We start from the raw sequence: 16,443 nt of genomic DNA on the forward strand, positions 1-16,443 counted from the left end.
CAGGCGGGTCTCAAACCCACGGACTCAGGCAATCCACTCATCTCAGCCTCCCAAGGCACGGGATTACAGGCTGAGCCACCGAGCCCAGCTAGTAGACCTTTCTTGTACTCCATTGGGGTAAAAGGTAATTGTTCGCTGGCAAATGTTTTCTGTCTAGTTAGAACCTAAAAAGTCCAACTGTGTGGTTATAAGTCCCTACACAGTGAATTATTACAGCCCAGGGCTCTTGGCCAAAAGAACACTGGGAGAAAGCCTGGGAAATGAACCAATCTAGCTCAGAGTTCAGTTGGCCCAGTGAGGCCAGTGGCATCTAACTGTGGTCTGCCACAGGGCTATCTGGAAGACCTGATGCCCCAGATCCCTAATACTTTCCCTGTTTTACTCTCTCTTCTAGGAAACAGAAGTTGGCTACTCTCTGCATAGATAAGTTGAAGGGTTCCAGCCTCCAAGCCTACCTGGTGCCAGAGAATTGAAGGGCTCCAGAGAGTCTTCACTGAGGATTGGAGTGTCTTCCAGTTGATCAGGAAGATGTGAAGGATCATCTAAACAGCTCACGGTGGGATCAGGGACCAGGACTGAGACTTCTTGGTGTAAGGATTCCACAGAGGGGACAGAGCCATTGTAACCACACATCTTCAGTTCTAGGAAATTTCAGAAGACCAAAAGTCAAAACCAGTGCCTTCAACTAGTTCATGTAGTATATATAGCAGGCAATCTTTGCTGGAAAGATGTTCATTCATTCAGCATTTACTGCTGCCAGGATGCCAGGTCTACGCTGGGAACTGAACATATCAAGATACTCTGAGCAGATATGCTGGTAAAATCAACCCTCCAGCAGACAAAGAAGGGAAAGGAGAGTAAAGGCAAAGAAGGCAAAAGGGTCTGAGACGAGAACCCCATCACGTTCTCAGACTCCCTACCAGTAAAAACAGAGAAAACATCCTGTGATTTTTATAGGGTGGTGGTCACCCTTGTACTGGGAATCAGTTGCAACCTAAGCTTTGATCTATTTTGAGGGAAAAGGTGAGACGGCTTGTCACATGTACCAATGCTAACAAGAAAAAAGAAAACTGAGTAGACAAGCAATGGTACACTATGACTCCTTCCCTCCTTCACATGCCAATCACTGCTTATAGCCCAGCCCACTTTAGCAGCCAGTCTGACCCTGCCACAGCCAGTCAAAACAGCCTCAATGTCCACTGCCAAGTGCCCTAGCCCCTCGTATATTTTGGAAAAAGCCCTTCTGGATGCAGGGTGTCTGTTGGGGCTGTTTTGGGCTCGCCCACCTGCCCTCTCCAGGCCAGCAGCTCTGCATGAGCTTGAAATAATTTGCACTCCCACTCGCGAGCTGGTGCTGCTGCCACAAAAACACCAGCCACTTGGCTCTGCTAATCACCAACATGCAAATCAGCCTCCACTGCAGAGAGCAGGAAAGACAAGTTTTCCTCACCTCAAAAAGCCACTGTCCCCCACAGCCCCATTTACTCTCTCCCCACCCAGCTCCCGGACCCAGTTATACCTGGCTGCTCTTCTTCCAGCTCCAGGCTGCCTACCAAGCCAGTTCCATTCTCTGCCACAACTGAAGTCATCTCCTTTTCTGCTGCCTCATCAGGATGGATACCACTGCCTACCTCCTGGGAGGGTGCAAAGGTTTGAATGCTAGATCCCAACAGAGGAGAAGTCTGTGGGGAAGTGAAAAAACTAGGGGGTCCATTGGGAATCACCTCAAAATTCTGGTCAGGAAAGGAATCATACAGTTCTTGTGAATCGAAGTTAAGCCCCATGGGACTCTGGGTACCGTTGGCCCAGAACTCTTGGCTCCCAGCCCGAAGGTTAGTGTTGTGACTTGGGGATGAAGGCTGCCGGCTGCCTCCAAGGATGCCGTTGAGTGGGTATTGTCCCCCAGAGAACTGGGAGAGAAGGGGTGGGTCCTTGAGGTTGCTGCCAGGATTGGCAGATGGGTACTGTGAGTAGTTCCAGAGACAGTCGTAGGCCACGCTGGGGTGATGGAGGTGTGAGGTGCTGGAGGAATGGGGAGCAGAGTTCAAAATCCCTGAAGTAGTAGTGTGAGATACAGTAGATAAGCCATTAACATTCACATCCCCATTCAAACCTGGCAGAGAAGGAAAGAAAAGGGTTACGGATATATACGCAAGTAACTCTACCAAAACCCCAAAGTAACAGCACTGACTAGAAAAAGAGAAGGTGAGGGGGAAGGGGGCTTCCCTCTGCTATATTTAGTTTTGGGGTCTCTAGGAAACACCAACCCAGATGCTCCTGGATGCAGGCTTAGCAAATGCTACTGAGGCTGCTGAGTAGGGGGTTGGAGAGATCTCCAGGCCTACCACGCTCTGCTCTCTGTTCCACCAGCAGAGAGCTGGCTGCTGCTGACTTTATTTTTTTTTTAATTAAATGAAGCTGTTTGCAGACTCCCTACAGTGACTTGCATTCTTCCCTACTCTCATTCCCTAGGGGAATCCTTTCCTTGGAGGGGGACGACTGAATTCTCCAGGGCCCTCCTTTCCCCAGTGCCTGTTTGGCCCCACAGTGGCACCAGAAGGGACAGCCTCCACCTCACTGGCACATGCAGATCCAGCACTTTGTGCTGGGCTAAGAATAGAATTTGCAGTCACCACAGCGACAAGATCCCAGCTCAGAAGGCTAGGACTACTGGCCCCTCAGCATAGGCACTGAAGGGCAACATGCAGGGGCAATATCTTTGCATGACAAGCGCTGCAGAATTCAGCTCTGAACACCAATGGCAACCTCTGGGGCAAGGACAATCAAATAAAAGGAACCAGGATACTAAGGAAGCTTGGGGGAGGGGGGAAACTCCAATGAAATAAAGGAGCTTCTATCTATCTGCAACCCCCTCACAGAGGATAGGAGGAAGAAGTGGCAGTACTTTTCTGCTGCAAGAAAGGAGAGAAGTATGTGGGCTTCTCTCTGCTTCCAAGCATAAAAGACCTGAAATCCAAGCAAGATTAGAAAGGAGCTTGGCAGAGTTGTGGTACACAGCAACCAATAAGCCAAATCCAGGGAAAGACCAAATCTTGGCAGCCACACTTTCATCTGGAATTATGGATTTCTCTCTGGAAAACTAGGTAAGCACTAAGCCCTGCCTTGTCCCTACCTTCTATCCAAGGACATGAGGTGGCACAGGCACTTGTAGCTTCTGCCCTTTCTGTGATGCACAAACTTAAAAGGCAAACACATCGCAACCTTTATTCAATTTGCCATCCCCAGTTCTAGTTGACTGCAGCTTCTCTAACCTCTAAAAGCAGTTTCTCAGAGGGCTGGGCCTCTCTCCCTCTCTAGCAGCAGTGGCCATCTCCCCACTCTGGCAGTAGCCAGAGAAGACAGCTGACAGAAGAGCAGGCCAGGGCCAGGGGTGGTGGCTCACGCCTATAATCCCAGCACTTTAGGAGGCTGAGGTAAGAGGAGTGCCTGAGGCCATGGGTTCAAGACCAGACTAGGCAACTTGGTGAGACTTTATCTCTACAAAAAAAGCAAAAAATTAGCTGTACATGGTGGCACGTGCCTGTAAGTCCAGCTACTTGGAAGGCTGAGGCGTAAGGATCACCTGAACCCAGCAGGGAGACAGATTGAGAACCTAACTCAAAAAAAAAAAAAAAGACGAAGAAGAGCAGGCCAAGATTAAAAAGCTAGTATGTTTTTCTAATCTCTTCCAACTCTAAGTCAAAATGTTGCTATAAACCCCTAGAACTTGTTCTTAGAAGTTTGATTTCTCTCTAGCAGCTGGAGTTCTGTGGATTCACTTCCTCCCTTCCCAGCAGGCAGGAAAGAGAGCTGCTGTGAGGTAGCTAGCCCAAAGTGGAGTCAAATCTCCTCCCATCAACCTGCCCTAAAGGATTGATGATGCCCATTCCCTCCCAGGCCAAGTGGCCCTCACACTCACTTTTCCCTTGCTGGGGGAAGTTCATGGGAGACCCGTTAGTGTAGAGGCCCTCCCCTGAGGGAGGAGAGGGTTTCAGTCCTGAGGCAGCAGGTGCGGGGGGAAGGCCAGTAAAGTTAAAATGGTCGTTTGCCTCCATTTCTGCAGGATAGGAGAGAGGGGGGAAAAATACTGACAGTTAAACAAGGTTACGTCACCTGGAATCTTCTGGGGGAAATACCCACACCACTCCGCGTCTACTTACCCTTCTATCTAAGTATCTAATTACTGCGAGGGAAGTACAAGTTGAAAAAAGAGAAGAAAATATGCCCCTAGACTGGGCAGTGATTCTATAGAAATATTCTTTAAAAGTCAGTTTTGTAGAAATAAAAAGTTAGTGAGAAAAACCAAGATATAAACCTGGAGGCATCTTGCCTGTGTAAGCAAGCCCCACCCTAATGACTTCCAACCCAGGTTACCCTTCTATCTTAGATAATAGCCCTCAACTGTAACATTTAACATTTTATCTTCAAAGTAGGGCCAGAGTCACACTCCCAGGTCCAAAAAGGTTCTCAAAGCCATCTTTTTACAGAAAGCAAGAAAAGCGTATTTGACATGCACCCTCTGTTTTGTTATTAGACTTTTTTTTTTGAGGTGGAGCCTCACTCTGTCCTCCAGGCTGGAATGCAGTGGCACACTCACAGCCACCACAGCCTTGACCTGCTAGGCTCCCACGATCCTGCCACCTCAGCCTTCCAAGTAGTCAGAACTACAGGTGCACGCTACCACCCCCAGCTAATTCTCTTTCTTTATTGTAGAGACAAGGTCTCACCAAGTTGCCCAGGCTGGTCTCGAACATGTGGGCTCAAGCAATCCACTCGCCTTGGCCTCCCAAAGTGTTAGGATTACAGACTAAGCCACCAAGCCTGGCCTGTTTTGCTATTATACTTGAGCTAAACATAATTTCTATGTTATCCTATCCATAGCTCTAGACATCTAAAGACAGTACAGCTACATTAGTGAAAGGACTTGGAAAAGGAGGATACATAGCCAGGCACAGTGGCTCACGCCTGTAATCCCAGCACTTTGGAAGGTGGAATCGAGAGGATCGCCTGAGTAGAGGAGTTCAAGATCAGGTTGGGCAACTTGGCGAGACTTTGTCTCTTCAATAAATTAAAAAAAAAAATTATTACCCCGGTGTGGTAGCACACGCCTGTAGTTCTGGCTACTTGGAAGGCTGAGGCGGAAGTATGCCGGAGCCCAGCAGGTTGAGGCTGTGGTGGCCGGGAGCATGCCACTGCACTCCAGTCTGGGCAACAGAGTGAGACTCCAACTCAAAAAAAACAGACAAGAAAAGAAAAGAAATTAGCCAGGCGAGGCAGCATGCGCCTGTATTTCCAGCTACTTGGAAGGCTGAGGTGAAAGGATCTCCTGAGCCCAGCAGATAGGGCTTGCAGTAGCTGTGAGCGTGCTACTGCACTCCAGGTGACAGAGACTCCTACTCAAATAAATAAATTAAATAATTATTTGATTAACAGCAAAGAGAGCAGATAGGAAGCAAAAGCCAGAATTATCAGTCTGACATATCAATCAGATACTTGTGATGTACTAGTGCATACTAACTTGATACATGAAAGACATCATCTGTCTTGATACAGAAAAAGCAACTTGGAATAGTTACTATGCTTTCTAAAAAGGCAGAAAAATTAAGATAGAAAGGTTTGTTGGGGCATGCAGTGGTGTGTGCCTGAGGCTGAGGAGGGAGGATCATTTGACCCCAGGAGTTCAAGTCCAGCCTGGGCAACAAAACAAGACCCTGTCTCTAAAAAATAAAATAAAAGCAATATCTGTTCTGTTGATTTAAAGAAGAAGCCGGGCTCGGTGGCTCAGCCTGTAATCCTGCGCCTTTGGGAGGCTGAGGTGAGTGGACTGCCTGAGCCCACGGGCTCGAGATCCGCCTGGGCAACTTGGTGAGACCTCATCTCTACAATAAATAAAAAATTAGCTGAGCGTGGCAGCGCACGCCTGTAGTTCCAGCTACTTGGAAGGCTGAGGGGGAAGGATCGCCGGAGCCCAGCAGGTCGAGTCTGAGGTGGCCGGGAGCGGCCACTGCACTCCAGTCTGGGCGACAGAGTGAGACTCCAACTCAAAAAAAAAGTTAATTCCCTAATCTCGAGGTTAGGTTCCTTCCAAAGCTTTATTTCAGAAGTTCTGGAAATGCTATGCCTAGAAAGTCCATTTCATTTGATCCTACCATTCCTCTCCCCTAGTTTTATGCATAGCCAGCTTCCCTGGTATAAGGGACACATACACACCTTCCCTTCTATGTGCACAAGATATAACGGTGGGTCACAGTTCGTTTTTTTCCATTCTTGTTTGAGTCTGTTAGGTAACTAGTGACCTCCTCTCTCTGTTGTTCTGGGAAAGCACAGCATATTTCAAAAACAACACACTTATAATAATATGTAGATGGCTCACAGAAATCAGAGAAGTAGTAAAAGGAATGGGAAGTTATCTGGTGCCCAATAACTTCCTCGCCTGCCTTTACCAAGGGATCATCAGAACCAAACTACTTCATTTACAAGAAGCTTCCTAGACACATAAGATAGTCTGTGACCTGGCTCGGTGGCTCAAGCCTGTAATTCCAGCACTTTGGGAGGCAGAGGTGTAAGGACTGCTTGAGCCCAGGGGTTTGAGACCAGGTTGGGCACCACAGCAAGACCTAATCTCTACAAAAAATAAGCTTCGGTGTGGTGGTGCATGTCTGTAGTCCCAGCACCTCAAGAGGCTGATACAGGATGATCGTTTGAGCCCAGGAGTTGGAGGAAGACCACAACTGCGCCACTGCAATCCAGCCTGGATGACAGAGCAAGACCCTGACTCAAAAAAAAAATCAAAAAACAAAACAAACTTTGTGCTATACTATGAAGTCAGCATAACACAGTGGTCTCCATGTTCAAACCCCAGTTCTTTTACTAGATGTTTAACCTTGAACAAGTTATTTAAACTTGCTGGGTCTAAGTTTCATCAACTGCAAAAAACTGTAATACTAGGCCAGGCTCGGTGGCTCAGTCTGTAATCCTGCGCTTTGGGAGGCCGAGGTGAGTGGATTGCCTGAGCCCGCGGGTTCGAGACCCGCCTGGGCAGCGAGATCTCATCTCTACAATAAATCAAAAAATTAGCCGGGCGTGGTAGCGCACACCTGTAGTTCCAGCTACTTGGAAGGCTGAGGCGGAAGGATCGCCGGAGCCCAGCAGGTCGAGGTTGCAGTGGCCCGGAGCGTGCCACTGCACTCCAGTCTGGGTGACAGAGTGAGACTCCAACTCGGAAAAAAAAAAAAAGAAGAAACTTAGGAGTCATCTTAGATAGCTCCATCTCATGTAACTTCCTTAAGCTCCTCCATCAGGCCCTGTCTATTCCAATTGCTACTGCCTTAGCTCAGTTTCTGAATATCTCTTACTTATTCGACCTCTTCCTAACCTATTTCCCTGCCGTCTTGCTCCCTTAAATCTAGTCTCAATATGAGGACTTGATTTGGCCATATAACCACCCTGCTTAAAGCACTTCAGTGGATACATAAGAAACTACATAGGAGAACCGGAGGATCTAGGCTAGTAGAAATGTTTATCTTTCACTTTGGTTCTACTTGAATTGTTTACCATTAGCACGCATTACTATACAAAACTAGTTTCAGTGACCCCAATGCCTACAATACAAAGCCCTTTATGATCTCTCTGCTGTTTACCTTCCAAGCTTCTTTCTCAAGCCACTACTCTGTCCAGAATGGCCTTCTCTCATCCACCTAGAGTCTATCAACTTATTTCTTAGGACTCTACACAAAAGGTACTTCCTCTCAACTTCTCCACACAGAAGTGAACTCCTCCTTTTTATCTACTTTGTGGTATAGACTTCCATCACGGCACTTGCATCTCATGTTGTACATAACAGTTAAAACCGGTTGGGCTTGGTGGTCCAACCTGCAATCCCAGCATTTCGGGAGGCCAAGGCGAGTGAATTGCCTAAGCCTGCAGGTTCAAGACCAGCCCGGGCAATTTGGCGAGACCATGTCTCTACAATAAATCAAAAATTAGCCAGGCGTGGAAGCGAGCGCCTGTAGTTCCAGTTACTTGGAAGGCTGAGGGAGAAGGATTGCCAGAGCCCAGCAGGTCGAGGCTGCAGTAGCCAGAAGCGGCCACTGCACTCCAGTCTGGGTGACAGAGTGAGACTCCAATTCAAAAAAAACAAAAAAACAAAAACTGTAATACTCACTATCGGGGTTTGTGAGGATTAAATGAGAAAATCTAAATAAAATCCCTAGCAGTATCTATTACCCAGCAAACACTCAATAAACATTAGCTATTATTATTAAACAAAAAGAGTGTTTCGTTTTTTAAAAGATAAGCAGGTCTAAAAGCAATACAAATATAGTTTAAAACCACAACCAGTACGGAAGATACAAGAAAACTAGGAGTGATCCAGCCAGACTTCCTTATGTGCAACTTGACTCCTGATTTCAGATGTCATTTAAATATGAGCTTGCAGTATGCGAATACAAAGAAAGTGTGAACAGATCCTCTCAATAATAAACCTAGGATTATCTCATTCTAACCTTCCTACCCAAGATGCTTTACACAATAAAGTCTGAAGGGTAAACTCTGTCCTCCCATCCAGAGCTAATAAAAACAGTAAAGCAAAAGAGAATGTCTCCCTTTGAACTAATAGGATTTTCGCCAAATGAAAAAAAATCAGCCAGTGCCCAACCCCCAAAATGGCAGACAGCTCTCATGACCAGGAAGTACAATCAGGCAACCACCCAGCCCAGTCCCAGTGGTATATAAATGGATCTCTTATAAGCCCCTATGTTTGATTTATTAAAGGGTATGGGATAGCCAGGCACAGTGGCTCACACCTATAATCCCAGCACTTTGGGAGGCGGAGGCCAGAGAACTGCCTGAGTCCAGGGGTTTGAGATCAGCCTGAGCAACTTGGCGAGACCTTGTCTCTACAATAAATTAAAAAATTGGCCGGGCATGATGGCACGTGCCTATGGTTCCAGTTACTTGGAATGCTGAAGCAGAAGGATCACCTGATCCCATCAGATCCAGGTTCCAGTGGCTGTGATTGTGCCACTGCACTCCAGCCTAGGCAACAATGAGACTACTACTCAAAAAAAAAGCTGGGTCGGGTGGCTCACACCTATAATCCCAGCACTGTGGAGGAGACCAAGGTGAGAGGATTGCCTGAGCCCACAGGTTCGAGACCAACCTGGGCAAAACTCATCTCTATAATAAATCAAAAAATTAGCCCGGCATGGTGGTACATATCTATAGTTCCAGCTACCTGGAAGGCTGAGGTGGAAGGATTGCCTGAGACCAGCAGGTGTAGGCTGCAGTGGCCATGAGCGTGCCACTGCCCTCCAGCCTGGGCAAGTAAGACTCTGATTAAAAAAAAGAAAAAAAGAAAAAAAAGAGTTAAGGGACAGCTGGGCTCGGTGGCTCAGCCTGTAATCCCACACCTTTGGGAGGCTGAGGTGAGTGAATTGCCTGAACCCGCGGGTTCGAAACCCGCCTGGGCAGCGAGAGCTCATCTCTACAATAAATAAAAAAAAAAATCAGCCAGGCGTGGTAGCGCATGCCTGTAATTCCTGCTACTTGAAAGGCTGAGGCGGAAGGATCGCCGGAGCCCAGCAGATTGAGGCTGTGGTGGCCAGGAGTGGCCACTGCATTCCAGTCTGGGCGACAGAGTGAGACTCCAACTCAAAAAAAAAAGTGTTAAAGAACATTGTCCCATAAGCTTGAAGCAGTAAAGCCTTCCCCACAGGGCCTGATAGGTTGCTTTTCTCGCAGTTACAATCAAGCAGCTACTGGCTGGGCTTGGTGGCTCAGCCTGTAATGCCAGCACTTTGGAAGGCAAGTGAACTGCCTGAACCCACGGGTTCAAGATCAGCCCGGGCAACTTGGTGAGACCTAGTCTCTACAATAAGTCAAAAATTAGCTGGGCGTGCCTGTAGCTCCAGCTACTTGGAAGGTTAAGGTAGAAGGATTGCCGGTGCCCAGCAGGTCGAAGCTGGGGCGGCCATGAATGTGCAACTGCGCTCAAAAACAAAACAGAAAAAACAAGCAGCTATTACTTGGGCTTAAGACATGGTTTTAACAGAAAAAGGCCAATAATGCACAAAGTGTTGAAATAATTATTACTGGCCGGACTCGGAGGCTCAGCCTGTAATCCCATGTTTGGGAGGCTGAGGTGAGCAGACTGCCTGAGACCGTGGGTTTGTGACCCGCCTGGGCAGCGAGACCTCATCTCTACAATAAATAAAAAAATCAACCAGGTGTGGTAGAGCATGCCTATAATTCCGGCTACTAGGAAGGCTGAGGCAGAAGGATCGCCGGAGCCCAGCAGGTCGAGGCTGCGGTGGCCGGGAGCAGCCACTGCACTCCAGTCTGGGAGACAGGGTGAGACTCCAACTCAAAAAAAGAAAGAAAGTATTACCACCACAAATAGGAGGCTTATATTGGGGGGGAGGCCGGACGGAAAGACAGGAGAGATTTCAAATGCTTATCTTGACTTACAGCAAAAGCAAATTCTATATTAAATAAGTCATACAACTACATTTTAGCTTTACAGTTATATCATGAAGGATAGTTCTCAACTCTACACATCTCTGAATTACCCGCCATACTCTAATACAGAGGTTTCCAACCAGGGGCAATTCTGTCCTCTAGGCGACATTTAGAAATGTGTGAAGGAAAAAAAAAAAACCCAAAAAAACCCAAAGAAATGTCTGAAGGTGTGTGCTATTGACTTCTAGGAAGCAGAAGCTAAGGATGCTGCTAAGCATCCTTTAATACACGGGACAGCACCCTACAACAAAGAGTTAAATGAGCCCAGGTATCAATAGTGCCAAGGTTGAGAAACCCCGCTCTGCAAAAAAGCTGTGCCATTTCTGCCTTACACTCTGGAGAAGTTCCAAGTTTTCACTGCTCCAGTTCCTGATCCTGCAAGTAAAGGATGCTCTGACTTTTAGATCTAAAAGCCCCATCTTCCTGGCTAAGCCATCTTCTTCCACCAATAGTTACAAATGCCAAGCCTCAGAATAAACATGCCCTCCTCTTCAGTCAGACAGCCCAATCTCACAGCCCTAGTAACCAGTTTACCTTGGAACTATGACTTGGGGCAACAAAGAACACACACTGGCTGAAGCGCATTCCCTCTCAAAATGTCCTCTCCTCATCTCCTTTCCCTAGCCAGGACTCCAAGTGAGGCAGGAGAAAGACCATGAAAAGCTGGGCTCGGTGGCTCAGCCTGTAATCCCACACCTTTGGGAGGCTGAGGTGAGTGGACTGCCTGAGCCCGCGGGTTCGAGACCCGCCTGGGCAGCGAGACCTCATCTCTACAATAAATCAAAAAATCAGCTGGGCGTGGTAGTGCATGCCTGTAATTCCAGCTACTTGGAAGGCTGAGGCGGAAGGATCACCGGAGCCCAGCAGGTCGAGGCTGCGGTGGCCGGAAGCGGCTACTGCACTCCAGTCTGGGCGACAGAGTGAGACTCCAACTCAAAAAAAAAAAAGACCATGAAAGAAGGAAGATTATACTAGAGGGGGCTATTCAAACCATGTCCAGGTTGTTCTAGAGCATACAAACATGACTGTTTTCTGCCTTATTTCTTCTATGTAGGTTCTACAGCATCAACTGGGTATTAAGTGTCACCATTAGATCTCCAGCATCTAATTCAATGCTATGTATGTAACAGAACTAAAGGAGTTATTTGTTGAATCCATGGACTGAACAAATGAATGAGTATATATACCTTTCCTGCCGCTGCCAGCTTACCCATTCAATAAAGGCTGTGGGATTAGCTATTTTTTTTAAACCAAAATATTCAACTTAACTCTTCATAGAGATACAAATTTCAAAAGACAGACCCCAAATCTTGACATACTTCAGATATCCACCCCTTGCAGAAAATAAGGCCTGGAAGCAGGGCAGTACACAGAATGTTTAAAAAAAAAAAAAAAAAGCCAATACATTTAAGTTCTCAATTAGTAAGACATCCTGATTTAAAAGAACACTAGAGGTGCAGGGTAAGTTTTAAAATATTTGTTCTTGGGCTGGGCTCGGTGGCTCAGCCTGTAATCCCGCGCCTCAGGAGGCTGAGGTGAATGGATTGCCTGAGCCTGCAGGTTCGAGACCCACCTGGGCAACTTGGTAAGACCTGTCTCTACAATAAATCAAAAATTAGCTGGGTGTGGTAGCGTGTGCCTGTAGTTCCAGCTACTTGGAAGGCTGAGGCAGAAGGATCGCTGAACCCAAGGAAGTTGAGGTTGCGGTGACCGTGAGCGTGCCTCTGCACTCCAATCTGGGCAACAAAGCGAGACTCCAACTCAAAAAAAAAAAATTGTGTTACTTAACTAGAGAAACCACATACCAACTTAGGTTAGGTTTTCTGCCACAGCTCTGGTCACTTTCCTGTCAGAAGACTGGGAATGACCCTGAAATTGCAGGACACTAAAAGCCATAGTCCAGAGGTTATAACAAGGTTATTTCCCTCTTTCAGTTCTGATTGTTTCTCATAATTTTAACCATAACAGTTAAAGACTCCACCCTGGCAGGGCATGGTGGCTCAAGCCTGTAATTCCAGCACTTTGGGAGGTGGAGGTGAGGGGATTGCCTGAGCCCACGGGTTCGAGAACAGCCTGGGCAACTTGGTAAGACCTCATCTCTACGATAAGTCAAAAAATTAGCCATGCATGGTAGCGCGTGCCTGTAGCTCCGGCTACTTGGAAGGTTAAGGTGGAAGGATGACCTGAGCCCAGCAGGTCAATGCTGGGGTGGCCATGAGTGTGCCACTGCACTTCAGCCTGGGCGATGGAGTGAGACTTCAACTAAAAGAAAAAAAGAACTCCATCTTTTCCTCCAAAAAGACACCCTCTCCCCCCAAAACATGAGGTGGCAGGTTAAGGACCCCATTAGTGAAGCAGGTTATAGAGAGTCCAACCTCAGAAAACTAAAAGTAGTAAAACCACCTGTCTCTTTTTCTTTTGAGTTGGAGTCTCACTCTGTCGCCCAGACTGGAGTGCAGTGGCCGCTCCCAGCCACCACAGACTCCACCTGCTGGGCTCCGGCGATACTTCTGCCTCAGTCTTCCAAGTAGCTGGAACTACAGGCGCGTGCTACCACACTTCGCCAATTTTTTGATTTATTGTAGAGATGAGGTCTCACCAAGTTGCCCATGCGGGTCTCAAACCCACAGGCTCAGGCAATCCACTCACCTCAGCCTCCCAAGGCACGGGATTACAGGCTGAGCCACTGAGCCCGGCTAGTACTCTTAAAGTCAGCAAAATGCCCTCTTAATAATTATTTTGTTTAACTAGGAGAAAGACAAAACACTAGGCCAATGCTACTTATTTTTACTACTAGTGACAAGAACAATTTGCAGATCTCTTCAAAGACAGGTGTTTTTGTTTTGCACAATTTCTTAAATTTCAAAATCATGCAGCCTGACAAGCTGATGAAAAACAGTTCTTTTTGACCCAATGAGATAAGGCTAAAAAACTGCTTACCTTGGGCTTGAGGATATCAACACCTTGCAGGAAGAGTATTTATTTGCCCAGGAAATACTTCAAGAGTTTTATACTTCACTCTATGTCCTTGGACACAGAAAATTTAGCATTATTGCCTCACTTGATACACTCACACAAAGTCAAACATCACTAACTTCTATACTGTTTTAACAATAAAAGATTATAGCAGTTTAGTGCTCAACCACTTCAGAGGTGACAAGAAAGGTCAACAGCAGGAAGACACTCTCAGTATCCCTAAGCAGCTTTGCTCCTCTCTTGGTCATACCTGATTCTAGAACCCAAAGATTGCAAAATGAGTCTCTCAGGGCATTCTAGATTTTTGACCAGCTCTGAGGTCAGCCTATAGTTCTCTTTATACTTTTTTCTTTTAGGGAGAGGCCTAAAAAAAAAAAGTGCTAGTCAGTATAGAACCCAAAGATTGCAAAATGAGCCTCTCAGGGCATTCTAGATTTTTGACCAGCTCTGAGGTCAGCCTATAGTTCTTTTTAACTTTTTTCTTTTAGAGAGAGGTTTAAAAAAAAAGTGCCAGTCAGTATTAAGAAAACTACTTTGAGCTGGGCTCGGTGGCTCAACCAGTAATCCCGCGCTCTGGGAGGCTGAGGTGAGTGGATTGCCTGAGCCCGTGGGTTCGAGACCTGCCTGGGCAACTTGGCGAGACCTCATCTCTACAATAATAATAATTCTTAAAAAATCAGCCGGGCATGGTAGCGCGTGCCTGTAATTCTGGCTACTCGGAAGGCTGAGGCGGAAGGATCGCTGGAGCCCAGCAGATCGAGGCTGCAGTGGCCAGGAGTGGCCGCTGCACTCCCATCTGGGCGAGCGTGAGACTCCAGCTCAAAAAAAAAAAAAAGAAATCTACTCTGAGGCCTGGCACGGTAGCTCTCGCCTGTAATACCAGCACTTTGGGAGGCCAAGGCAAGAGGACTGACTGAGTCCAGGGGTTCGAGACCAGCCTGGGCAACTTGGCGAGATCTCATCTCTACAATAAGTCAAAAAATTAGCTGGGCATGATGATGCAGGCCTGTGGTTCCAGTCACATGGAAGGCAGAGGTGGAAAGATCATCTGAGCCCAGCAGTCGAGGCTGTGGTGTCCTTGAGCGTGCCACTGAACTCCAGCCTGGGTTACAGAGTAGGACTCCAACTCAAAAAAAAAAAAAAAAAAGAGATTATCTACCGTGATAGAAAAATACATCCATTTTATAAGCAGACCATGAAAGGTTTGCTTCATTCAGCTTTCAGCTTTTCTCAAATTCAGCTTGTCTTTCTTTTAAAGAGTCCAAAGGATAAGGAACAGTTATTTCTCCTTTCTTCAATCTTTTAACCACCAACAGGGAAAATCAACTTACTGTTTTGTCAAGTCCCAATTCAGGTAAGTAAAGGTTGAAAAAAGGGGAACTTAAAATCAGTGTCAAAGCAACTCAAAAAACAACTTCAACCCGCCAGCCTAACAGAGGGGCAAGAAAAAGTACACCAACGTCAGATGGACTTGTTTTTACTGTTCCAAAACATCAACAAACACAACAGCCCCGGAGAGAAAAGCAATGATGCTATCTTACTAGTGACAATCATAAATGTCTGTTCCTATCCTAGATCTTTACTCAAGGAATATACATCTATCTAGGCGGGAGGTTTGACTAGAAAACAGTGAAGGATGATTTAAGTGCCAGGCTTATTGTTTTCAGGATAGTCCAAATGACCTCAGATCTTCACCTCTCAAAATGTGAAATCCTGTAGCCACCTCTTCTCCCTAGCTAAATCCAGTGAGTACGAAAATGCCTGGGGACACAGCACAGAGCCCATCACTGGGGTTATCAAGGGGGGGGGAATCAGGGCATATGCCTTTGCACAGAACAGAGGAAAAGCTTACCACCCTCCAAGAAGAATGAGAAGATGTTATTTTATGAACTGGAGAGTAAATCATATGACAGCAAACTCTCCTGTTCTAATTAGCCAGTTCTGCAAAAGGTAAATCTCCAACACCCTACATCAAGTAACAGGCGTCCCCCATGGGCTGTCCCTAGGCTGGAATGGCCACTGAGGAACAAGTTCACTATTTCACTCTAAATCAGTCCCTCCAACATACAAACCCCTCTCAGTTAAATCTTTCCCATCCCTCCTCCTCCTCCTTCCTTTTCTCAAAACCTTCCCGTCTCTCCTCAAGCTCACTTGCTCAGGTGCTCTGCCACACAGGAACCAACTCAGTAGGGACCCTAAGAAGCCATCTCACACCACTAAGGATCCCATGTCTTCCCGGCAGCTCTCTGCTGAGGGTATCTGCCTCACTTGTATCTAGTGTGTACTCTGCCGGTGGATAACTGAATTTGCTTCTCTATGACCTCTAACTCAAGGAAAAACAAAACAAAACAAAAAAGGCACGAGAAGACAAAGATGCTCTGGAGGGGGATCAGGGTCAGAGTCAACCGCAGTTGACTACTTTCAGTGGACCAATTAAGTTTACAAAAAATAAAAAAAGTCCAACGAAAGGTCTCTCAGACCACAGGGATGGCAGGATCCAAGCTTGCCCAGAAGGGCTCACAAAATGAAACCAAATCTGATTAAAATGGACATTTCAAAACAACAAGAGACGCAGCAGCAAACGCACAGCTGCCATTTCCCGGCCACTTCCTGCGGGAGGCTGGGGGAGGGGCTGTTTGTGTACAGATGGAGGTGGAAGCTATCCCCCCCACCGCCCCCCAAAGGACACAAATCCCTCACTCCCACAAACCCTACAAAGGACGGCTGCGATCGGCATCGCCTTCTTCTGAGAGCTGGGAACACCGAGAAAGAAAGGGATGATGCGAGATCCTCTTTCCGCCGCGGAAACGGGGATCCCCTCCGTGAGGGATCTCCTTGGAGAGGATTCCCTCTTTCTTCCTCCCCGCTGCCCCCAGTCCGGCTCGAGTCCGGACGCCTCTGCGCCGGCCCCAACACCTCCACGCGGGGCGGGGGTCCTCCGGGACGCGA

At 47.1% G+C, this 16,443-nt stretch overlaps 1 protein-coding gene across 1 annotated transcript in view; it reads right to left on the reverse strand.

Annotated features, from left to right (window-relative positions):
- BAZ2A (bromodomain adjacent to zinc finger domain 2A) overlaps positions 1–16,443 on the reverse strand; it is a 41,808-nt gene that overhangs the window by 18,807 nt on the left and 6,558 nt on the right. Inside the window, exons 2-4 of the mRNA XM_021706182.1 lie at positions 3,920–4,057; positions 1,520–2,113; positions 456–641 (exon numbers count right to left, since the gene is read on the reverse strand). Coding sequence (XP_021561857.1) covers positions 456–641; positions 1,520–2,113; positions 3,920–4,057 — 918 coding nt within the window. The remainder of the gene's footprint in view (positions 1–455; positions 642–1,519; positions 2,114–3,919; positions 4,058–16,443) is intronic.

Source organism: Carlito syrichta, unplaced genomic scaffold (assembly GCF_000164805.1).
Source record: "Carlito syrichta isolate Samal-C Ts95f unplaced genomic scaffold, Tarsius_syrichta-2.0.1 Scaffold315337, whole genome shotgun sequence".
NCBI classification, from domain to species: domain Eukaryota; kingdom Metazoa; phylum Chordata; class Mammalia; order Primates; family Tarsiidae; genus Carlito; species Carlito syrichta.